Source organism: Chlorocebus sabaeus, chromosome 4 (genome assembly GCF_047675955.1).
Source record: "Chlorocebus sabaeus isolate Y175 chromosome 4, mChlSab1.0.hap1, whole genome shotgun sequence".
NCBI lineage: Eukaryota > Metazoa > Chordata > Mammalia > Primates > Cercopithecidae > Chlorocebus > Chlorocebus sabaeus.
In genome coordinates this window covers 39,843,811-39,870,220 of record NC_132907.1, presented here as the reverse complement: position 1 = coordinate 39,870,220, position 26,410 = coordinate 39,843,811, and the positions used below count along the sequence as shown (strand labels likewise).

General features: G+C 38.6%; 2 protein-coding genes across 3 annotated transcripts in view; one reads left to right on the top strand and one right to left on the bottom strand.

The window, feature by feature from the left end:
• PLPP1 (phospholipid phosphatase 1) overlaps window positions 1-26,410 on the bottom strand; it is a 108,775-nt gene that overhangs the window by 50,297 nt on the left and 32,068 nt on the right. The window contains exon 2 of one of the 2 annotated variants that reach the window (XM_007972598.3): window positions 663-814. In XM_007972598.3, the coding sequence (XP_007970789.1) occupies window positions 663-814 (152 nt within the window). Of the gene's footprint in view, window positions 1-662; window positions 815-16,953; window positions 17,109-26,410 lie in introns of both variants that reach the window. The other variant, XM_007972589.3, reaches the window with a different exon arrangement.
• On the top strand, window positions 10,936-11,349 carry LOC119628303 (cytochrome c oxidase subunit 7C, mitochondrial-like). The gene has a single exon (XM_038010398.2). It carries the CDS (start codon window positions 11,021-11,023, stop codon window positions 11,210-11,212), a length of 192 nt encoding a protein of 63 aa, XP_037866326.1. The 5' UTR covers window positions 10,936-11,020; the 3' UTR covers window positions 11,213-11,349.

The window sequence follows — 26,410 nt, the reverse complement described above, 5'->3', positions numbered from 1 at the left end:
ATTATTTAAAGTAAGCATGCATTACATAAAGTTTTAACATCACTTAGCAATTTTTCTTTTCTAGAACTCAGTACAGAGGGAGAGTCAAAAACAGTAGGTATATACACACAGATACAATAAATTATAAAATGATATCCTATGTATAAAGTATGCTAAAATCATATTGCTATAACATTCAACTATTGATCACAAGATTATTAAAACAATAACAAATTAAGAGTTCTAACAATCACAGTGACATGGAAAAGATTAGCATAAAATCTATACATATCCAGCAAGGTTCTTTTCATTTTTTTTTTTCTGTTTTTTTTTAAGATGGGATGTTGAAGTGTTGTCTGGGCTGGAATATAATGGCTATTCACAGATGTGATCACCACATACTATAGTCTTCAACTGGGAGACTCAAGCAATCCTCCAGCCTCAGCCTCTTGAGTAGCTGGGACTACAGGCATGTCACCGTGCCTGGCTCTTATAATTACACACTGTTATTTTTTGACTCCACTTAAAATAGCTGAGATTATCTTGATCAAATAAACCATCAATTAAAGGTTAAAAAAGCACACATTGTTTTTGGAGGGTTATACATTTAAGCATTAAAAGAATAACAGAAAATTAAGCCAAGGCCCAATAGTTACAAACTTGGAAAAGTGGATTTAACTTACAACGATAATACTGAATGGAATGATTATTCCACCTAATAACGCATAAGGTATGGTGTCTTCTTTGTAAGGGTACTTGATGGACTCATCATTACAGAATACTCCTCGTTGGAAGGGGGTATGCCTTGAAGTAAGAATTGCAAAAGGCAATCCAGCTAGCAAAAGGGAATAAATGAAAATATCATTAAAAAAGAAATACCAAAACTAATTAATGTCAATAATTATCCCAGAGACTCTGTTTAAAAATGCATTTGCCATGAAAATAAGTGAGAGCACATGTGAAAAAGGAAATGCAGCAATGCATGCAACAGAAGTTGGAAAGATTACAGTTTTAAGATAAAGATGTTTTGTCTACAGCAAACAAAGCATTCAAATCCTCTATTAACCAATTTAATAAAGAATTATCTTTCCTTTGTTTCTGTCCAAACACACTAAACGGATTTTGGGAAAATCTCTTCTCACGTCCTTGTTGTCATTTAATCGCCAGGTTTCTAATACTACTTCAAAACCAATTTTTCATGGGCTTCACTTCCAAAAATAAAACATTTTAGCATTCCACATTTGGATAGGTCATTGTCACTGGCTAAGCTATCAGAGTATCTAAATAAAACTTTATCCACTCATTTCTGTATTGTCTATAGCAGGCTGAAAGCTGCTATAAAAAGAGGAATCTGAATGTAAAGTTTTTTTTGTTTTTTTTTTTTTTTTTTGAGACAGGGTCTCATTCTGCTACCCAGGCTAGTGCCATGGCACGATCATAGCTAAGTGCAGCCTCGATCTTCTGGGCTCAAGCTATCCTCCTGCTTCAGCTTCTCGAGCAGCTGGGACCACAGGCACGCACCACCATGCCAAGCTAGTTTTTTGTTTTGTTTTGTTTTAATTTTTTAGTAGAGATGAGGTCCAGCTATGTTGCCCAGGCTGGTCTTGAACTCCTGAGCTCAACTGATCCTATGGCCTCAGCCTCCCAAAGTGCTGGGATTACAGATGTGAGCCATTGCACCCATCTCTGAGCTTAGTTTCTTAAGATGATGATGGAGTCAAGCACAAAGGCACCTAACAGAGAGCGCTGTTTTTATCATCAGTGTTTTCTGTAAAGATCATGTCTTATACTCACCTCCTAAAATGCCAATTTTTTGCCTAAATGTGAACTTCAAGGATTCAATTATCCTTTACTTCACTGAACTTGACCTACTGATTAATACTACAGCATACTAATTAGTATTGTGTTGTAAGAGATGCAGGTTAGCAGAAACCCTCCACGTGAGATCTGCTTTAAGACTGACCCAGGCCTGAAACGCTCTCTCCCTAAGTGATCCATGTCCCTGCAGTAATACCATAACCACTAAGCTAACACACTCACTGCAGAAGTGTTGCTTCTCTGTGAAGCACCAAGACTTGATGACCGTTTGCAGTTCTCATTAACTCCACTAAGACCCTAAAGGCTAAATGACAACCAAGCCTCTGCCACTCTGCCTGAGTGTATTTACCACAAATATCAAATCTGTTCAATCTATTATAAGAGCTAAAAAGGAGAAGCACACGAAATCACATTTCTTTCACTCTTAGCTCTTTTATTGATCTTCCCATTTTTCATTCAGACACTGAATACATGAACCAAAGCTTAGTTCTCTGTATTAGTCAATTTGCCAATAGCTGTCACGCCTTTAAAAAGTCTTTATGATGCTACAAGGTTCCCAAAGCTATACTCCTAGTAATGCTATGCCTTAAAAGAAAAAAAAAAAAAAAAAACTAAACTAGAGCTGACCTTGCTGACACTTATACTGGCCCTCATATCCCAATTCAGACTATCCTCTGATTCACCAAATAGTTTTCATTCATAGGAATGGGATAAAATGGCCAAGTCTTCAATACATATACCATGGTTACAACACAACTTCAAAAGAATTTGCACAAACCTTTTGCACTTATCAGCACTGTGGAGGTAAATACACAGGACTGTGATTTTATTATTGGTTGCCCCATACAGTAACTAAATGCTTAGCCCCCAATCAATAACCATACTGTAACTCAATGAGCAAATTTATTTTGTACATAAAAATAACCACTACTTCTTTTTTCTTTTCTTTTTTTTTTGAGATGGTGTCTTGCTTTGTTGCTCAGGCTGGGGTGCAGTGACAGAATCTCGGCTCACTGCACCCTCCACTTCTAGGACTCAAGCAATTATCCTGCCTTAGCCTCCCAAGTAGCCAGGACTACAGGCACCCGCCACCACACCAGGCTAATTTTTGTATTTTTAATAGAGAAGGGTTCCGCCATGTTGGCCGGGCTGGTCTCAAACTCCTGACCTCAAGTGATCCACCCAGCTCAGCCTCCCAAAGTGTTGAGATTATAGGCATGAGCCATAGTGTCCAGCCAAAGAACCACTACCTCTATAATCCAATTCAGTCTACACAAAATAATGGAAACTTTTACTGTCTACAAAGCATATTTCTGAATTGGTTGCATTTTCCAATAAACGTTTCTTTCTTTTGGAATAGTATATTTAGTATAGAAATTAAATTCATGGACATGGTGGCATGCGCCTGTAGTCCCGGCTACTTGGGAGGCTGAGGCAGGAGAATCACTTGAACCCAGGAGGTGGAGGTTGCAGTGAGCCGAGACTGTGCTACTGCACTCCAACCTGGGTGACACAGCGAGACTCTGTCTAAAAAAAAAAAAAAAAAAGACAGAAACTAAACTCACATATAATAGGATTAGAGTCCAAAACTCACTAGGCTGTGTGTCCTTATTCTCAGAGAAAACATATAGGCCCAAATACACAGGCCCAAATGTATTTAGAAATGCTATTACCATGTATGTCCGTTAATATTAAGGGTTTTTTCCCCCCAACCACAAAAACCATGTTAGAAATTATTCTTAGATTTAGAAAAAAAGTTTGTGGGTATTTTTCAGGATACTAGGGGAACAAAATAAAACCATATACAAAGGATAATAGCCCATTTTAAAAAATAAAAACATTCATGTGGGCAAATACTAAGTAAACCCACTGTGCAAGGAATTCCGCTAGGTGCTACCAGGAACACAAATTGAATAAGGCACAGTACGTAATTATAGCAGAGAATAAACTGAGGTTCAAAGAACTCTGAGTGTTCAAAAGAAAAGGAGAGTTGGTGATGCCTCTGAGTATGATATTCGATAAGCCAGTGGTTGTGACAGTCTCCATCTCAGCAGAAGGGGTCTAGGACAGAAACAAAGATTTGGGGATATAAAGGGTCTCTAAAGTCACAGAGGTACAAAACACTGTACAGGATGTATATAAAGAGAAAAGAAGTGGAGGGTGAGGCACAGAGTAACAGCAGAGGAAGAAGAGGAGAGGAAGAAGATTCACTAAGGCAGACTTGAGTGGGGTAAGGGCAGGTCAGGAGACAGCGACCTCATCGTGGCCACATTAGAAAGAGAGGGCATTCAGGAGGTGGAGATTGGTCCACAGTGCCCAATATGGCGTCCAATGGGATTTCAATTGCCAGTCTTAGTAAAAGAGGTTTTAATAAGAAAGGGTAACACACAGACTGCAAGTTTTGGTAAGAAAATATGAGAAAATAAGCATGAATCTACCACAAATGTACACTATTCTGTTGAGAGAATCAAGAAAAGAGGTTGCCAACACCAAAGACCTTAGAAATATTTTTAAATTGATAATAAATAATAGCCAATATTTGCCATTCCTCAAATACGCCCATGAGATTTTTTCTTTTTTTTTTTTTTTTTTGAGACAGAGTTTTGCTCTTGTCGCCCAGGCTGGAGTAAAATGGTGTGATCTCGGCTCACTGCAACCTCCACCTTCCAGGTTCAAGCGATTCTCCTGCCTTGGCCTCCAGAGTAGCTGAGATTACAGGTGAGCACCACCATGCCCAGCTAACTTTTTTGTATTACTAGTAGAGATGGGGTTTCACCATGTTGGCCAGGCTAGTCTCAAACTCCTGACCTCAGGTGATCCACCCGCCTCAGTCTCCCAAAGTGCTGGAATTATAGGCGTGAGCCACTGTGCCCAGTCAAGATGTATTGAGTCAATGCCATTACCCAATGCCATTTCATTTTCACTAACTATCTAAACCTAAACACAGACCCCTGAAAGGGGATGAAGAAAAAGACCAAACCACGGGTTGTTCACTCACCCACTTAAGGCTCAAAAAGAACAGCTCTTTCAGATTCCTGTTCTGGAAATACGGGAATTGTAACAAAAACTGATTAAGTCCAAGGTGGCAAACAACACTGGGCCATGTACAAGGAAGACTGGCTGAAGAAGAAGCTGAGAACAAAGCAGGTCTGCAGAGGAGGAAGTAGTGACTAGCCTGGTCCCTGAATGGGTGAAATGGGAAGGTAGCTGTAGTTCCCCAATGCCAAAAGGCCTCAGTGATCTTGCTGCTTGGGGTTATTACAGCACCTTGTATCCTTTTCAATGAAGCCCAATTTTACTTAATCTAGTTAGAAAGAATTTCTACTCCTTGAAACTAAGAGAGACAAAGTAAAAACAATTATAATTTAACCATTCCTCCTACTTTGAGAGCATGTAGGTTATTTTTAATTTTTTGATTACCCTATATGATGCTATAGTTAACATTTCCGAATACAAATTCTTGTTTGCATTTCTAATTTCCTTAAGATATATATGTAAATGGAATTGAAAGATACAAACATTAAATCCTTGATAAACTATTCCAAAAGGGTTACTGCACACCACCAACTTACTTCACCAGACAGTGTAGAAAAGTGAGCAGAAATGCAAACATTTAAATAGATACTTGATGTTAACTTTGACATTTACTAAAGATTTCAAGGCAAAACTTTATCAATTCAGTCAAAAACCCTTTTCTTTATACCTGAAAGATTATATCTCTAAATCCCTTTCATCACTTCTCAAATGACTACCCTCGTCAAACACTGTTTCTCTTATTACTTGAGCTGGCAAAATTCATTTTCACTCTCCCTTTTTTTAAATTGAGGTATAATTTACATACCATAAAATTAATCCAGTCTAAGTATATATATAATTCAAAGGTTTCGGTAAATTTATATTGTGATGCAACATCACCACAATCTAGTTTTAGAACATTTTCATTACCCCCCGAATTCCCTTGAGCCTATTTGCATTCAATCCCTGCTCCCACTAACAAACCCAGGCAACCACTCATCTGCTGTCTGTCTCTACATAAATTTGCCTTTTCTAGACATTTCATATAAATGGAATTACACAATATGTAGTATTTTATATGTGGCTTTTATCACTCAGCATAATGTTTTTGAGGTTTATCTGTGTTACAGCATGCATTTTGTTCCTTTTTATTAATGAATAGTATTCAGTTATATGTATATACCACATTTGGTTTATCCACTCACTAGTTAATGGACATTTAGATTGCTTCCAGTTTTGTGGTATTACGACTAATCCTATGAACATTCACATACAAGTATTTTTGTAGATATGTTTTCATTTCTAATGAAAGTGGGTGGGATTGCCAGGTCATATGGTAAATTGATGCTTAACTTTTTAAGAAATTGCTAAACTGTTTTCCAAAGTGGTTGCACCCTTTTACATTGCCACATTCCGCTTTTTGATACATTCACTAGTCAGCTCATGACTCAGGTTCTCTGCATAGTAAACTCATACTCAGTTATAAATAAACACAATTTTCTATATTTTAACAGTGAATATTTATAATGGTTCAAGAGAGAGCATGTGATATGGGAACTTATGGCTTCCACAAACCAAATATCACAAGAACACTTCACCATCCTTTACTAGAGACAGGAAAGGACAACATATGAACATGGTCACACCACATCTTCTTTAACTTCCTCTTGCACAAATGCTCAGGATCTTGGAACCAAAATACCAATCCTAACAGTTTTAGTAAGAAATATTGGTGGTGGAGTACCCAGCAAAACTGGGAAACTGGTTCCATGGATATATTGTTCCTTTTTGTTGCTGAACAGTATTCCATTGTACAAATCTAAAACATACCAGATGCCCAGGAGAGAGTGGCATGCAACTTTACAGACCACAGTAGCAAATCACTAAGGGACATGCTGCCTCAGGGATAACAGCAGCGGCAACAGTCTGAGAAATCCTGACACACAGATGACAGGCACCTTGGGATTTACTGTGAGATAAGGTACCACCTCAATAGTTTGGAAGAAGAAAAGACCCCATAGGCAGACCAAAAGACCCACGTAATAGAAAGAATTGTGTCCACTTGTGAAATATTTCAGGAAATACATTCTTCTCTTAATGCCTGAACAAGAAGAGAAGAATGTGGATGGAGGCTAGATGCTTGAATAACCCAGACATATAGGCCAGACTGTCAAATAATGGAGTTATTACTATTTTGTTAATAAAATTGCTCATAAGAACTGAGATTCAGTACTTTCCACAATGCGTGGATAGGAAATGCAGCTACACATGAGAATAAGTAAACAAGAAAATAAAACTTGTTTCCAACCTAAGAAACCAATCTCCACAGTATTATATTTCTATAGTTCTAACAGGCATTTCCCCCATATTATATCTCCAAAGGGGGAAATATAAATAAAAATATATTTTTATATAAATAAATATACATTTATATTTATATAAATATATAAACATATTTATATAAATATATAAACATATAAATATTAAAATATATTTTTATAAATATTAAAATACATATTTATATAAATATTTTATATTTATATAGACATATATTTTATATTTACATAAATATATATTATAAAAATATATATTTTCCCCTTGGGTGCTATCTTATATATATCACATATATATGTATAGTATATGCACATACACACACACATGTCTCCAGTCAGGATACGCATTCAATATAAGTCTCCTTCCCCCCTCACTCCCCAAAAAACTGTTTTAATGAGGTAAGAGATGACTTGGAAATATGGTCAGTTTCCACAGAGTTAAGCTGAATTTTCATGGTAGTAGTCATTATCAAACATAAACAACAATCTTATTCTATTTCACATTTTGCAGTTTTTCATAAAATTTTCTACCTCAATTTATTAAATACCTATTATGTGCCACTAAGGTTACAATCGTGAGCAATACAGACCATCCCTTACTCTAGTGAAGATTATTGTCTTACTGCCTATAGAGGTGAAAATAAGAAATGGCAGCACAGCACCTATGAAAACAAGGGAGAAATGACAAACAAATGTGAGCAACAGACTGTTTGGATACCAGCTTCCTGCACCAGTACAGAAAAAGGACAGCAAGAAAGATGTGCCATGCCATAAAACCTAACCAACTCCAATCTCCTCTGCCATGCAGGGTAAAATTCTAAAGCCACTTTGCCATAAGAACACTTTACTTATATATTACTTTACACCTTATAAAAATAAACATATTAACCCATTCATTCTTTCTTCCTCAAGACTATCAATCTTATTACCATTTAAGTAAGCTATTCAAAATAATAAAAATTATACCTCGGTTACCTGCTTTATGGGCAGGCTCTCTAAAAAAACATTATTTTTTCAAATAATGTACCAAAAACAAAGAACTTCAGAAAATCCACATATCTATAGTAAATAATCTCCCTCATCTTCCAAAACATTATCAAATTCCAAACTTTACAAATGTGGTATTCCACAACAATTCAACCCAAAAAATATATCCTGTGTTATTTCCCCTCAGGTGTTAATAAAGGGAGTAAAAGTGATTTTTTAAAATTAACTTAGGAGCAATTAGACTACCAAAAATAATAAAAAATATTTCTTAATATTTCTTAAAAAGTCATATTTTATCCTTTAAAATTGTGGATATTGTCCATATATTATTACATTAGCAATATTTATAGTAAAAATCTGAGTAATCAACGCCAGAAAAATACACATGCTTAATGGTATACAAAAGCTAGACATTTTTTGTTATGCTAACACACAAACAACATCAGTTGAAAAGGATAATTCAAAGTACATTATTAGAGGCTAGGTGCAGCGGCTCATGCCTGTATTCCCAGCACTTTGGGGAGGCCGAAGTGGGCGGATCACATGAGGCTAGGAGATCAAGACCAGCCTGGCCAACACAGTGAAACCACATCTCTACCAAAAATACAAAAATTAGCCAGGCATGGTGGCACGTGCCTGTAATCCCAGCTAAGGCACAAGAATTGCTTAAACCCAGGAGGCAGAGGTTGCTGTGAGCCAAGAATGTACCACTGCACTCCAGCCTGGGTGACAAAGGGAGACTCTGTCTCAAAAAAAAAAAAAAAAAAAAAACATTATTAGAAATTTTGGGTTGACAGGCTATTTCCATTTCTGTACTTTTTACACTTAGAATGACTTTGCAAAAATCCCAAACCAAAAACTGTAACAATCCACATCCTAAAGGAATTTTAATAGACCAATACTTGGTCTATTAAATGGAGAGGTCTATTAAATGGAGACATAATGGGATTTAAATAATGCATATTTCTGAATTAACCTAGGACAAAGGTTTTTTGCATATTAAGATATGTTTACATAGATGTCTTTCTACCATGAGCTACTCACTCACTATGCAATGCACACTTACGATAAAGTTCATCTTTAATAGTGACAAAGGCTCTTCAGTTGACCAAACATTAGTTAACCAGCTGTGAACCCTCTTCTCAACTAGGCCTCAACCTTGGCCTTTCATGTCAGCCTGTCCTTGTGTGGTGTGCAAGGACAGGACAGGCCCAGTCTTAGCAAAAGTCCTGCTAAGTCAGCTTAGCAAGAAGCCCCTTATCCTTGATATCTGAACACCCTTGATACATGATTAAATTCCTCATCCCCCACCTTTGATATATAAATCTTTGGCTTGCCTTAACAAGAATCTCCTACCCTTGATGTCTCCTCTTCATGATTTTCCATCCATTGATTCCCCTCACCCATAAATCCCCCCTTCTCCTTGTTGTAGTCAGAGTTGAGTTCTCCACCCCAGGTGCAACAGTCTTGAGTAAAGTTTTCCTTAACCATTTTAACAAGTATCAGAATAAATTTATTCAATAATAGAAACCCATATTAGATGGAAAGTCTCCAACTCCTAAGTAAACTTGGGTTGGCAGATTGAAAGGAAAAAATGAAAACTTTTTTAAAAATCTTAAATTGTATCAAACCAACACCTGAGTGCTTTAAACACTTTCAAGGTACCAAGGCTACAGAGTAAAAAGTACAGAGACTGGAGTCTATAACAAAGAATCTGGCCTTTGTTCCTGGGAGAGAGACTCTAAAACCTTAGAATTTCCTGAGTAATAGGGGTGTCTTTGTTATTCTTAAGTCCCTTGGTTCACACTTGGGTTTAGGCTAATGAATGACTCAGGATGGGAGCTGGTCACACTAACCATGTGATTAGAGGGACAGGGCTTTAAACCAACTCAACCTCCAAGGAGGTGAGGGGAACTAGAGATCAAGTTCAATTGGTTGGCCAATGATTCAATCAATCATGACTACATAATAAAACTCTAATAAAAACAATGGACACTGAAGGTTGCAGGAGCTGCCTGGTTGGTGAACACATCAATGTGCCAGGAAAGTGACACATCTTGATGCCACTGGGAAAGGACAGAAAAGCTCTACATTCAGGCTGTCCCCCACCCTGAGACCTTAACTGTGTATCTTAATTTGGCTCATTCTGACTCCTTATAATAAAACTATAATCATAAGTAAAATGATTTCCTGAGTTCTATGAGTTGTTTTAGCCAATTACCGAACCTGACAGGGTCACAGGAACCCCCAGAGTTACAACCTAGGGAACTTCAAATTTGCACCTGAAAACTACAGTGAGAGCAGTCTTACTGGGGACAATGACCTTAAATCCGTGGAGTCTCATGTTAACTCCAGGCAGTTAATGTCAGAATTGAATTATAGCATGCTGCAACACGCAAGACAAACTTTCCACATTCAAGGAGTTACATTTGTTTGTGTAGGTACACTCAGGTTCACAGACAACCAATGACTTCCAAAAAGACTAGTCAGCTACATAAGCTGCTGAGCCACAGGACAAGGAGTGAAGTTTGGTTTACTGTGAATTCTCAAAATACAGTTATTTTTATCTTTTTTTTTTTTTCTTTTGGCACTTTCTTAGAAACAGACAAAATCCACACACATAGCAGATAAGCTTCCACAACACTATGTAAAAATGGGTATATAGTTAAGGCATTTAAACTTCAGGTATATGAAAATGAAAACAGAAAAATTTCTAATGGGTTTTTAAAAAATAAAAATAGGCTTCCTTATTTGAAAAACCAATGTTCAAGGGAGAGGAAAAAACAGAAAATATAAGAGATAAAATGAAAATATCTCGGTCTTGGTGAGGTGCCGCCATTTCATCCGTCCTCAGTCTCTGCGCCTTTCGCAGAGCTTCCAGCAGCGCTATGTTGGGCCACAGCATCCGGAGGTTCACAACCTCTGTGGTCCGTAGGAGCCACTATGAGGAGGGCCCTGGGAAGAATTTGCCATTTTCAGTGGAAAACAAGTGGGTGTTACTAGTTAAGATGTGTTTGTACTTTGGATCTGCATTTGCTGCACCCTTCCTTATAGTAAGATACCAACTGCTTAAATCATAACGATGTTTCAGTGCATCCATGTAACAGATATGAAGAGCATTTTAGGAGATACAGCCTCTGGAAATGGATCAAACTCTAACTCATGGCATACTACATATGTTTGTCAAAAAACTTATGACATGAAAAAAAAAAGAAAATATCTCATATACTAATAATCCCACTATTCAGAGGGAACCATTACTATTCTTCTCCCTTTACTCTCAATTATTACAAAAATCTTTCCACGTCAATATTATCAAAAATTATGCAATGAATATAATATTTCATCACTAGAATAAATCATAAAATAGTCCCCTATAGCTAAATTATTTATTTCCAATTTTCTTCTATAAAAAGTACTGTAATCAACTGTCTTGTAACTTATTCTCTACATGAAACTTACTTCCAGGATAACTTCCTTCCGGTATAATTTATAGGTCCAACAATACACTCTTTTTAATGCCAATTTATACCCCTGCCAGATTTGTGTATGGGAACACCTGTTTTCTATGCTTGATAAGCTGGGAAAGTTCTTACCTTTGCTACTGTGACAGGCCAAACTGTGTTCTCAGTGTTGCTTTAATATGAACTTAAGACTAAGTCTTAAGAAAAGTTAAATGTTAAAGCATTTATTTCTATTTATTGACAATTTTCTTCTACTGACAGCTTTCTAGTCATGCCCTTTCCCCATTTTTCTTTGAGGTAGTCATCTGTTTTTCACTAAGTTATAAAATATATAAAGTGGCTGGATGCGGTGGCTCACGAACCTGTAATCTCAGCACTTTGGGAGGCCGAGGTGGGTGGATTGCTTGAGGTCAGGAGTTCAAGACCAGCCTGGCCAACATGGTGAAACCCCATCTCTACTAAAAATACAAAAAATTAGCCAGTTATAGTGGCACGGGCCTGTAGTCCCAGCTACTCAGAAGGTTGAGGTAGGAGAAGCACTTGAACCCGGGAGGCGGAGGTTGCAGTGAGCTGAGATCACACCACTATACTCCAGTCTGGGCAAGAGTGAGACTCCATCTCAAAAAATATAATACAATAAAATAAAATATATAAAGTGATTAAGCCTTGGTCGGGTGCGGTGGCTCACACCTGTAATCCCAACACTTTGGGAGGCCGAGGTGGGCAGATCATGAGGTCAGGAGTTCGAGACCAGCCTGACTAACACGGTGAAACCCCATCTCTATTAAAAATACAAACACTAGCCAGGCGTTGGTGGCATGCGCCTGTAATCCCAGCTACTCAGGAGGCTGAGGCAGGAGAATCGCTTGAACTTGGGAGGTGGAGGTTGCAGCGTGCCGAAATCGCACCATTGCACTCCAGCTTGGGCAACAGAGCGAGACTCCACCTGAAAAAAAAAGTGATTAAGCCCTTTTCACAAACATCCATGTATATTTCCAGTTTTAGGTCACCACGAATAATACAATCACTCTTTAGAAAGAGTTTTATAAGTTGGCCACAAGCATTGGCTATACTGTTATTTTAGGCTAAATATTTTTGCTAAAAGGTTATGTCATACAGTAATCATGACTTAAGAAAAGCAACTACTTACAGTCGGTACTCAAGTCAATTTAAAATAGCCTATTAAACATAGGCAAGTTTTGTATCCTGAAACTATAAATTTTTAAATTTAGACAAACTATATTATTCATTGCAACATATGGATTTAATACTAACTTTATTGTTACTAACATTACTCTGAAAGTTTGCAAACAAAAAGTCTTACCTTTTTCTAGAAACATAAGAATTTATAAAAATATATAACAAATTACCAAGGGAGAAGGTAGAACTACACAAAGCCAAAAATGATGGGAAAAAAAAAAAAGTCTGGTGTCAAATCTAATATGGATCATTAAAATCCAAAAACAACAACAACAAAAAAATGTAAAAGCCAAATAATGCAGAAATCTATAGTTTTCTGAATGTGGCACCTTTTTGGATAGCTAAAGAAGAAACAGTAGAGAACATATTTTTTTAAAAGATTATGAACCCCGCATTGTAAAAATAAATCACTGCTTTAAAATACAGATTTTCTATCACCCAAAATCTTATTTCTGATCAAATTATAAGGCATATTATATTAAAGTTACATTAAGCATAAATAATTCATTTTATAGAAAATAAGTTATTTTCTATATATAACAACAGATGTTACACACAAACTACTAAAACAAACAAATCTACCCCAAGAATGTGCAAGAATCCCTTCCTGCACATTCAAGCACACTTAAGGCCCAGAAACTGGCCAAATACTACTTCTTTAATTAAAAATAAATTGGCATTAGGCCAGGAGTGGTGGCTCATGCCTGTAATCCCAGTACTTTGGGAGGTCAAGGCTGGCGGATCACCTGAGGTCAGAAGTTCAAGACCAGCCTGACCAATATGGTGAAACCCTGCCTCTATTACAAATACAAAACATTGGCCAGGCGCGCTGGCTCACACCTGTAATCCCAGCACTTTGGGAGGCCGAGGCGGGCGGATCACAAGGTCAGGAGATCGAGACCATCCTGGCTAACACAGTGAAACCCCGTCTCTACTAAAAATGCAAAAAATTAGCCGGGCGTGGTGGCGGGCACCTGTAGTCCCAGCTACTTGGGAGGCTGAGGCAGGAGAATGGTGTGAACCCGGGAGGGGTAGCTTGCAGTGAACCAAGATCGTGCCACTGCACTCCAGCCTGGGCAACTGAGCGAGACTCCGTCTCAAAAAAAAAATACAAAAAATACAAAAAATTATCTGAGCATGGTGGTACATGCCTGTAGTTCCAGCTACTCAGGAACCTGAGGCAGGAGAATTGCTTGAACCAAGGAGGGGAAGGTTGCATTTGCAGTGAGCCAAGATCATGCCACTGTACTCCAGCCTGGGCAACAGGACAAGACTCCATCTCAAAACAAACAAATAAATAAATCATTGGCATTAAAATATTTTTCCAGGTCAATTCTAACAGCAAACTCACAGGAATTAATACCCAAGAACTCAAAGATTGATACTCTTTTTCCACTCCTTAAATAAAAAAATTTAGCCTTATTGTTATTTAAGCTGTTTGATAATACTATAACTAAAAAAAAAAAAATTTGTTATAAAGATAAGTAAAAAACAAAGCACAAAACTAAATCTGTGGTGTGCTCACAATGACATAAAAACTGTCAAACTAGGTTGGGTGTGGTGGCCCACGCCTGTAATCCCAGCACTTTGGGATTACAAAGCAGGTGGATCACCTGAGGTCAGGAGTTTGAGACCAGCCTGGCCAACATGGTAAAACACCGTCTCTACTAAAACTACAAAAATTAGCCAGGTGTGGTGGTGCATGCCTGTAGTCCCAGCTACTCGGGAGGTCGAGGTAGGAGAATTGCTTCAACCTGGGAGGCAGAGGTTGCACTGAGTCGAGATTGTGCCACTGCACTCCAGCCCGGACAACAGAGCAAGACTCCATCTCAAAAAAAATAAAAATAAAAAACAAACAGCAGCAGCAACAACAACAAAAAAAAAACTGTCAAACTAAAGGAAACATCAAAATGCCACCAGTAGTTGTCTTCAGGTAGTAGAACTAAGGGCTATTTATTTTCTCTTTCTACTTTATAATCATTTTTTTTTTTAATTAATAAAAGATTATGGGCCAGGTGCATGTTGCCAGGTGGCCAACACAGTGAAACCCCATCTCTACTAAAAATACAAAAATTAGCTGGGCATGGTGACAAGCACCTGTAATTCCAGCTACTTGAGAGGCTGAGGCAGGAGAATCGCTTGAACCCGAGCTGAAGCAGGGTAGATTGCTTGAGGTCAGGAGTTCAAGACCAGCCTGGCCAATATGGTGAAACCCCATCTCTACTAAAAAATACAAAAATTAGCTGGGCATGGCGGTACACGCCTATAGTCCCAGCTTCTCAGGAGAGTTAGGCAGGAGAATCACCTGAACCTGGGAGGCAGAGATTGCAGTGAGCCAATATTACACCACTGCACTCCAGCCTGGGCGACAAGAGCAAAACTCCATCTCAAAAAAATATATATATTATTATTACAATTAATTTATTCACTCTCAAGCAATTATCTCCTCAAATACAGGGACAAGTTTTTTTTTAAAAAAAGAAACTTTATCTGGCAATAGTTGCTCAAAATCATGGCTACCACAACTACTTAGTACTTCATATAGTACAGTAACACCGTCTATTGTCATCCAAGTGGCAGTACTTCCCTGCACACAGTTTCTCCTAAGCTGAATGGCTAAAATTTAAGTAATCAGTTATGGTGGGATTTATTTTTTAGAAAAAGAAGTATCTCCTTAAACTAAATCCTAGATTTTATGCTAGATTTTTCTATCATTTTACTCCCATAAAAGTAGCTATAATCAAATTACAATTATAAGAATATACTAATACTTGTATCTCTTAGAACATAATAAAATACTGGACCCCTTCACCTTCAAAATACTGAGCTAATGGCCATTAGAAAAAAATATACTAGACAAAAAGACAAAATGAACTCAGATACATAAACTGGAAAAACAACTAGGTTATTATTCTTACCCAATTTGAGAGCAAAATAGAGAGAGAAAAGCCAGCCAGTCCTACAGCAGAGCAAGGTTGCTGAGTTTACTGAGACACTAAATTTTTGTAAGTCATATGTCTAGGACAGCCAAGTAACAAGACAGGTGGCCAGAGGAGAAATATGGTGTGATATGCTTCACTGCCAAGATACTCAAGGAGGTAAATCTTTACCTTGCTTCTTCCCTTCTATTTCCAAGTCACATAAAATCACAATGGCAAGACTTAGGAATGAGAGCCAAGGGTAAAGAAAGTAGGCATAATATCCCAAGTGGCAATCTTAACCTAGTTTGTGATCTTAACTTAGAATTGACAGTTTTTAATTACTTAAAACAGTGAAACCCAGTATTATCCTACAAACTGATGAACTATCTGAAGGACAGTACAAAGTAAGAAATGGTGACTTCTTTCTTTTTTTTTTTTTTGAGACAGAGTTTCGCTCTTATTGCCCAGGCTGGAGTTCAATGGCGTGATCTCTGCTCACTGCAATTTCCACCTCCCGGGTTCAAGCAATTCTCCTGCCTCAGCCTCCTGAGTAGCTAGGGTTACAGGCATGCGCCACCACGCCCAGCTAATTCTGTATTTTTAGTAGAGAAGGGGTTTCTCCATGTTGGTCAGGCTAGTCTTGAACTGCTGACCTCAGGTGATCCGTCCGCCTCGGCCTCCCAAAGTGCTGGGATTACAGGCGTGAGCCACCATACCCAGCCAGTAGTGATATATCTTAATGTATTCTAATAATTTTATTCTGCATATATATTTGTGATCTTTCTGCTGAGTTTGTTTTCTCAAATTTAATATGCAAACGTTTTCATTTTTCATGGCCTCAATTTCCACTTAACAGTATGATAAAGCAAGCATAATCTTTGTTTCAGCTCTGCCATACAATAGCTTACTGGGCTTTAACAAGTGTCTGGACCTAAGTTTCTTCTTCATTTGTTTACTGAGAGGAGTTGGTCCAAATGACCCAAAAAGACTCTCCTATTCAAAAATAATCACTGTATCATTCTTACAGAATGACATCAAGTTGTTCTGGGTAACATCCACTTTTCACTGGAGAAACACTGCCTCTGGACTAAAACAGTGGGTATATTCCTCAAGCAATCATTCACCATATTAACACTGGTGAAGACAGTACTGTGGATTTACCCCCGCCCCAACTCCATACTTCATCCAACCTCCAGCACAACAAACCCATCACTACCTACTTATTAATTTACTTACAGAGGAAATGGGCAAGCCAACCCCTACTAGGATGAGGACAGTGGATGTGACGGTACTGTCATGGTACGGATAGTTGATGCTGTTGTCTTTACAGAAAAAGCCTCTCTGAAATGGATATATTTGGCCCAATTTTAGAACAGCCATAGGCATGGAAGCTGTTGGGGAAGGGAAAAAAAGACACACATGATTAAATTCAATTCACTTCATTAGGAAGTAAAGTCTACTGAATGGGATGCAAATTCTAGCCATATTTTACCCTCTCTGGAGATGGATCTCCATTATACCCAAGGGCAAAGATTAAGAAAATCATGCAGCATCATTTGCTTGTCCATATCAGCCCCACTTTTTTCCAAGTATAAATACTATTACTTGCATTGACCTCCGATTTTAGAAATAACCAATAAAAGAGTCTTCTACAAGGAGAGCAAAATTGGCCCATGGAAAAATAAAGCTGAGAAAACAGGAAGGTTTTCCATTTTGCATTCTGTAGTTAATTCGTTTTTCATTGAATTGCTACATATTGAACTGTGTTTAAGAAAAAAGGCAAAATTCCATAAATAAATTCAGTAATTAATATCATAACAGCCAAATATCATCCAGGAGAAGAAACATGTAGAACTTTGCTTCACATTAGAATTTTTAAATTTTTTTCTACATTAGAATTTAAACTAATAGGGTTAGAAAACAATAGAAACCAAGCCAAGTACGGTGGCTCATGCCTGTAATCCCAGCACTTTGGGAGGCCAAGGCGGGCAGATCACTTGACATGAAGAGTTCAAGACGAGCCTGGCCAATATGGTGAAGTCCCGTTTCTACTAAAGACACAAAAATTAGCCAGGCGTGGTGGTGCACGCCTGTAGTCCCAGCTACTGGGCAGACTGAAGCAGGAGAATCACTTGAACCCAGGGGGCAGAGGTCGCAGTGAGTCGAGATTGCACCACTGCACTCCAGCCTGGTCGACAGAGCAAGACTCCATCTCAGGAAAAAAAAAAAAAAAAGAGAGAGAGAGAGAGAAATAAAATGATAAAAACCATAAGTATATATTCAGTAATAAAAATAGAAAGAAAAAGCCTTTTGTTTTCCAAAGACAAACACACACCTGGTTTTATTAGCCCTGGCAAGGCTCCAAAACCACTTTTAACAAGTTATACCGAAATAATTTTCAGTTGAAATTTTGCACCTAAATAAAATGACCCTGAAAGATCAAAGTTAAATAATTTAAATTAGTGGCTTCTTAAGATGTTCAAGGCCGTGCGTGGTGGCTCAAGCCTGTAATCCCAGCACTTTGGGAGGCCGAGATGGGCGGATCACGAGGTCAGGAGATCGGAGACCATCCTGGCTAACACGGTGAAACCCCATCTCTACTAAAAAATACAAAAAACTAGCCGGGGGAGGTGGCGGGCGCCTGTAGTCCCAGCTACTCGGGAGGCTGAGGCAAAAGAATGGCATAAATCCGGGAGGCGGAGTTTGCAGTGAGCCGAGATCTGGCCACTGCACTCCAGCCTGGGCGACAGAGCTAGACTCCATCTCAAAAAAACAAAAAAAAAAAGATGTTCAAATTTACCATGCTTTTAGGCTTTGTTTTATACAATTCAAACATTCAAGCATCTACTCACTCACTGTATGCGCAATCCTAAGCCATACTTAGGGAAGACAAATTTGTATAAAACAAATACTAAATTCAAGAACCTAAATTGTATATGCAGAAAAAGAATGTATACCCAGTAAATTGTTTAAAAAGAAATCCCAAGGCAGATTTTTTGGAGAAAATGATGAAACTGTTCTGTATCTTGATTGAGATAGTAATTCCACAACTCTTTTATTACATGTAAAGTTAAGAAGAAATACCATAAAAGGCAGAAATATGCCATAAAAATAGGAATATAATTACTAAAATGGCATAGAAGGACCTATAGGAATTCAGAGCTCAACATAAACTGGAAGACTTAGAAAAGACTATTAAAGAAGAGGCAACTGAGTTGAACTTGAAATGACAGGTAAAATACAGGCAATAGGGAGGAGCACGGGGAGACCATTTAGTGGTAGAGGAAGGCAGGGAAGCATGAGAATTGCAACAAGAGCACAAAGGGAATGAGCAAGAAGTTTTCAAGGTACATACATTTTGTAGCCAACATGTATTGCACGCTTGCACATGCTGGGAATTAGGCCACATAGATTAACTCAATCCTTATCTCACCTCTGTGAAGTAGGTATTATCACTACTTGCTTTTTTCATATAACGTTGTTGAAGCTTAGAGAAATGAGGAACATTGCTGAAACTAGAAAGTGGTGGAACCAAGGTTCTAACACAAGCTATCTCTTTCTAGAGTTAGGGAATATATGGCCTCCCATGGAGACAAGTGATCTGGCTAGGTTAACAGGTTAGAATTGCAGCAAGGAAGATATGATTGGGAGAAGGAGAACCTGTCCTTTAAAAACCTCACTCAGTATAATACATGCCATGTTCACAATAAGAACTCAAAGTAGGCTGAGTACAGTGGGTCACACCTATAAACCCAACATGTTGAAAGGTTGAGGCAGAAGGACCCCTTGAGTTCAGGAGTTCAAGACTAGTCTGGGCAACATATTGAGACCTCATCTCTAAAAAAGAAATTTTTTAATTGGCTGGGCATGGTGGCATGTGCCTGTAGTCCCAGTTACTCAGCAGGGTGAGGGAGGAGGATACCGTGAGCCCGAGAGGTAAAGTCTTCAGTAAGCCATGTTCACACCACTGCACCCCAGCCTGGGTAACAGGACAACACCCTGTCTCAAAAAAAAAAAAAGGAGGAGGAGGAAAAAAAAACTGAAAGTTAATGGAACAATGTATTATTTGCTACAAATTATCTCTGAATTCTGCAATTCTATGGTTTTTCATGGGAATAACAGTGCTTGAGATTTCTGTGTTTATTAAAAGATTATAGGAGTCAGGCACGGTGACTAACACCTGTAATCCCAGTGATTCGGAAGGCTGAGGCGAGAGGATCACTTGAGGCCAGAAGTTCAAGACCATTCTGGGCAACACAGCAAGACTTTGTCTCTAAAAAGTGTTTTTAAAAATTAGCTGGGAGGCTGGGTGAGGTGGCTCATGCTTGTAATCCCAGCACTTTGGGAAGCCGAGGCAGGTGGATCACAAGGTCAGGCGATCAAGACCATCTTGGCTAATACGACGAAACCCTGTCTATACTAAAAATACAAAAACTTAGCTGGGCATGGTAGAATGCACCTGTAGTCCCAGTTACTTGGAAGGCTGAGGCAGGAGAATCACTTGAACCTGAGAGGTGGAGGTTGCAGTGAGCTGAGATCGCGCCACTGTACTCCAGCCTGGGCGACAGAGTGAGACTCCATCTCAAAAAAAAAAAAATAAAAAATAAAAAATAAAAAAAAAATAAAAAAAAACCTAGCTGAGCATAGTGGTACACACCAATAGTCCCAGATATTTGGGAAGCTGAGGCGGAAGAATCACTTGAGCCCAACAATTTGAGGCTACGTTGAGCCATGATTATGCCACTGTATTCCAACATGGGTGACAGAGCAAGACTCCCAACTCCAAAGAAAGAAAAAGGATTATGGGTTTAAAACACTTGAAATGACGTAAGTTTGTAGGAAATAAAATATCACTGTCCTCTTTTGCTCAGGGTCAGCAACATGGTAAAATGAGGAAGTTTAGAAATTAACTTCCAGGAAAAGAAAAAGAGAGAGAGAGAGAGAGCAAGAAGAAACACAAGTATTTACAGTTTTGAAATAATCTACTAATTAGGTGATAAGTAGTGAGTAGATAGTGGAAACAGAATAGGATGCACAGAAGAATGTTTTGAATACAGAAATGATACAAAACTTGTGGACTGATCACAAATGCTGAGACAGACCTGGAGATGGCACTTCAGGGTTCGGACATATGAAAAATGAAACTTCCATTGAGAGAAATGAGAAGTTGCCAGGGGAAGCTCATTTATGGTGGAAGAATGTTAGTTTAGTATTGAGAATACTGCCTTTGGGGCCATCTGATGCCTCCCTAAATGCTCAGCCTCATCCTCCACTGTCCCCTTAAGGCTCCAATCACAAAGAACCACTTGCTGTTGCCGAAACATACTGTTTTCAAAACCCTAGGTTTCATAGGGATTTGAAATGCTCAGCCTTCTACTGGGGATAGTTGCTCTCTCATTTCTCCTTGAAGTCCAAGCCAGGTACTCCCTTCTTATCTGTCCCATGGCACCATGTACATATGTCTAACACACTGTACTTTAACTTTTTATGTGTGTGTCAGCAACTCAGAGGTCAAAGGCTATCTTTATCATTTTTGTATCCTTTGTACCAGGCACACAGATCTGAACAAAAATTTATTGGCCAGGCGCGGTGGCTCACACCAGTAATCCCAGCACTCTGGGAGGCAAAGGTGGGTGGATCACAAGGTCAGGAGTTCAAGACTAGCTTGGCCAATATGGCAAAACCCCGTCTCTACTAAAAAAAAATAAAAAATAAAAAAATTAGCCAGGCGTGGTGGCAGGCGCCCAAAATCCCAGCTACTCGGGAGGCTGAGGCAGGAGAATCGCTTGAACCCGGGAGGCGGAGGTTGTGGTGAGCCAAGATGGTGTCATTGCACTCCAGCCTGGGCAACAAGAGCAAAACCCTGTCTCAAAAACAAAAAAAAAATTGTATTAAATGGCTAAGTGAATAAAATTCAGGGTAAAGATCAGAAGTAGAGAAAGATGTGTTAAGTTGTTGGCATTAGAAGTTGCAACTTAAACTAGGAGAATAAAACAGTTCTTACAGAAGGCAAATCAAGACTGAAAGAGACAAAGCAATCAGCTAAGGACGAATATCCACAGAGAAAACATGAAAAGAGGCTATAGGTGGAGAGAAAGAAAGGATGCTAACAGGCTCCAAGGGGCAAGGGCTGTGTCTGTCTTGTTCAGCAGCATATCTGGCCATTCTTTAAACAAAAGAATGAATGAACAATAAAGAAGTAGGACAATGTTGTGATACAAAAACCAAAGCTCAGAGTATCTAGTACATGGTAAATCTAATATGTCAAATGCTAAGACATCAAGGAGCATGAGAACTGAGTAAAGACTGAGGTCTTTACTGAGACTATATTATACTGTCTCCACTAATACAACAATGGTATCTTCATAAAGAAACTTAGTGTGGAGCGTTCAATATTGGGTTGTTATTGTCTAAGCATCCCTTTCTTCAAGTTAAATATGTCAAAATTATGTCCCCTACTGTTAATATGTATTACACACACAGAGAGAGGCATGTCCATCCCTCGAGAGTAAACAGATACCTCTATTCCAAAAAACAATGGAATAGTCTTTATCTGCTACTGAGATCGTTTTTTTTGTTTTGTTTTGTTTTGGTTTTGTTTTCGTTTTGAGACAGAGTCTTGCTCTGTGGCCCAGGCTGGATAGTGCAGAGGTGCGACCTTGGCTCACTGCAACCTCCGCCTCCCACTTTCAACTGATTCTCCAACTTCAGCCTCCTGATTAGCTGGGACCACAGGCACATGCAACCAAGCCGGCTAATTTTTGTAGTTTCAGTAAAGATGGGTTTTCACCATGTTGACCAGGCTCATCTTGAACTCCTTCCCTCAAGTGATCTACCTGTCTCGGCCTCCCAAACTGCTGGGATTACAGACATGAGCCACCATACCCGACCGAGATTATTTTTAATGTTAATTTTTTAGAGTACTGCTGAGAGTTCTGTGTTAAAGTTAGTGTTCTAGGAAGATTCTTCTCCTTATAAACACTTTCTTAGGACAGATACACTTTCTCCTTAATATCTAAAGAACATAGATACTGTTTTGACCCTAATCATAGTTCTAGGATATTTTTCTCTTAATTAAAATTTCCTTAAGAGGAGTCACTTTTAAATTCTGTAATAACCGCCGGGCATGGTGGCTCATCTTCTACCTGGGACTACAGCTGCTATCAGGCAGCCTTCTCCACACAGCTCTCTTTTTGGGGTAGCACTCCTTCTCTTTGTGCTTCAGGTCTAAGGGGCAATATTCCCATCCTCTCTGTTGCTAGCCCAGGATACTACAATATCTCTTGTTGATTTTCTAAACTCTGCCCACCTATTTGTGAATACTTGCTTCATTTAATCCTCTTCAAATTATCCAGCTTGAGTATGCCATCTGTTTCTTATCAGGGCCATGGGTGACAGTACCACATACATATTTTGATCTTGCTAAACACAACTGTTAGGCATGTATGTCTGCTCTTAGTGCACCACTTCTATGATATGTCAAGGAAAACAGACACATGAATACCTGGATAGATGCAAACAGATGTTCCCATATTCTCCTTAGTTCAGTGATAGTTGAAATCTCTTCCATTTTATTAAATACATATCATATATACTTCCTCAAATATGTGCTGTTACAAAATATTCCAATGGAATAAATCTAAAATGTAGTTTACAAAGAGAAAGACTAAAGTACATCAATGTTAATCCCTAATATATAGAAGGTAAAGAAGTACTAAATTTATTTTGAAAACAATGAAATAAAAATCAAGTTATTAAAGTGACTATACTGACTCCTGTACCCACTCCCTTCCCCAAGTTTCTCTAAAGATCTCATTTCAGACATTTAAATGAATATTATGCTACACAACAGGGAAATTCAGATGTCCATCCCCTAGTTATTCATTCGAACATTTCCATTGCCATAATACGGCAGCTGCAATGCCAGGAAAGAAGAAAGGAAAAAAGACTAAAAGGCGGAAAAATGAAAAAGACATCAAATAATTTTTTTTTAAGAGACTGGGTCTTACTCTGTCACCTAGGGTGGGGTCCAGTGGCATGATCATAGTTCATTGTAACCTTGAACTCTTGGGCTCAGGCAATCCTCTCACCTCAGCCTCCCAAGCAGCTGTGACTACAGTCATGTGCCACCATTCCTGGCTAATTTTTTTTTTTTTTTTTTTGGTAGGGACAGAGTCTCACTATGTTTCCCAGGCTGGTCTCAAACTCCTGGACTCAAGCAATCCTCCTGCCTCGGCCTCCCAAAGTGCTGGGATTACACATATGAACCAGCATACCCACCCACCACAGAACTTTTAATGAAAGAGGGAAATCAGTACTACCAGAAAATAACATAGCTGTAACTGCAAGCATGACTGACATTTAGGTTTGGGCAACACAGCCATCAGGATCCCAGCAGGAAACAGATAGCACCCTCAAACTGGGTAATTCAAGGAGAGTTTAAGAAAGGGACTATGTACAAGGTGTGAAAAATGTAGGCACAGTCAAAAGACAGTGCAGTTTCCTGAAGCTGCTATCATCTATAGACTTGAAAGGACAAAGAGGGCCCTATGATATGAGCCATGGCCTCTGGGAGAGCCAACATGACATGATCTTGTAGGAGGAAGCCAGGCAAATAAACACAGCAACTCTACTCTCCTCCTGCCAGTGCTATCCATTGTACAAACCCATCTAGAAGCCAGTCTCAGGCTCTTGAGACTGAGGGCAGGGAAGGCGATGACAGAAAGCAGGTCCACAGGGGCAATGGAAGATAAGCAGAACCAGGAGGGAAGAGAAGGTAAAACCAGTTGGGGCCTCAGTAGGGAGCTGAAACCTAAAAGTGAGTAACTCAAGAGAGATTAATAAAGCGGTTATTTACAGAGTCTATATTAAGACTACATATTAAGAATATTGGGTTTTATTCTGTGGGTAACAAGGAGACACAATTCCAATATGTGCCCTAATGGAGGGGCTGTGAAAAGAGTTGTGTAAAGGAAAAAAACAATGTGAAGACAGAAGAGAGGGCAAGGCCAGAGGCAAAAAATACTAGTGTACATGACAGATGTTAAGGGCCTGACACAAAGAAATAACAAGGGGAACAGGAAAAAGAGGTAGATTCTAAAGATGTTTAGGAAGTTATTCCTACAGAATTGTGGATCGTGTCTCTGTGTACATATTGATGTGTGTGTATCTAAAACACACACACACACACACACACACAAACCCCTCTTCAGCCTTTGTTGTATCTGCAAAATATAATTTCCATTTTTCCCTTTCCCTAATTACCACCCAATAACATGCCCTGCATAATCTTGCTTAGAGTAAGCATTTCAAGGAATATTTATGGAATGAATGAATAAAGAAGCGAGTAAAGCTTCTGAAACATATAAACAATAATCTTATGTAACCATAAAGTCAGATCCTGAAAAGCTGTATGTGATTTGTCACACCGAAGGGCTCAAATTCAAACAAACCAAGAAGAGACAATCTGAAGTCCAACAACTTGGACTTCAGAAAAAAAGTGAACAATGTGAAGTCCAAGAACACGCTAGGGAAGCACTTACAATTCTATACCCTAGCAACTCTTTCTTAAGCTGTTTTCCATTGGGAACACAAACTGCTAACAAAGATAAACAAACTGAATATACCCATGTTAACTGCTCAAGCAAATCTGTAAATCACAAACTACTGGAATCTTGAAGGCAATTTGTGTACACCCCAGCACTACCTCCAAGCAAAGCTTCAAATATGGCTACTGTAGAAGCACTTCTCTCAGCAGCACCCCTCACTCTTTCCTCAAAGAGAAAAGAAGTTGAGGCCCCAGTGGCATCCTCTTTACTGATCCACCCAAAACAGGGGTCCACAAACTCCCCGCAGGAAAGTAGAAGAATAAGATTTCCAAAGGAGACGCTGAAGAGTAAAAAGCAATCAGACTTCAAAGTAGGACTTTACAAATAATTAACAACAGCTCCAGATCCATCCTATTCTCTTCTCTAGAACCACCAGAAACTCTCAGATCTGAAACTGTATCACAGATTACATACCTACATATCCCACTTCATGATACACATGTTGAACTTCCTATGTCCATATCCATCCTCCACATCCTCAGAGTTAGTAAATGAGTTAGACATCTGTGACTTTGTTCGAAGATTCCTATTTTAAAAGTTTTCACATACTATACAAGTTTACAGTATACAATATACTATGCACCCTCAGTAAAAAAGACAAATTATAATGTGGTCTCTTATTCACCAGTAAAAAACATTTGCTCTTACTGGAAGCACCTAAAATAATCGGGCAGCCTACCTCACAAGACTCTTACTTAAACAGTAATCCTGCTAGTCTCAGAGCAATTTATAAACCTAAATGAGAAAACACAAATATGCTCAAGAGAAAGGTTTGCTTTATAACTAAAAGATTCATAACATGGTTGTTCATGGATGTGAACAACTCCATGAGTCCTCAGACTATGAGTAGAGTTTCACTACTCAAAATAAATAAATAAATAATAAATAAATAAATAAATAAGTTAATAATCTTACATGACCTTTCTCATATATGTCCAAGAAGAATGGAAACAAACATTGACTGAGCACCTATTGTAAGTCACCACCATGCTAAGGTACTTGCATATATACCTGAAATACAAATATATTCTTATAGGAATATATTTATATTTATATTTCAGATATCCTAACATAAAATCTGGGAA

Bases quoted from the DNA above. Each gene is read 5' to 3' on its own strand.
- LOC119628303 (XM_038010398.2), top strand. From the start codon at position 11,021: ATGTTGGGCCACAGCATCCGGAGGTTCACAACCTCTGTGGTCCGTAGG.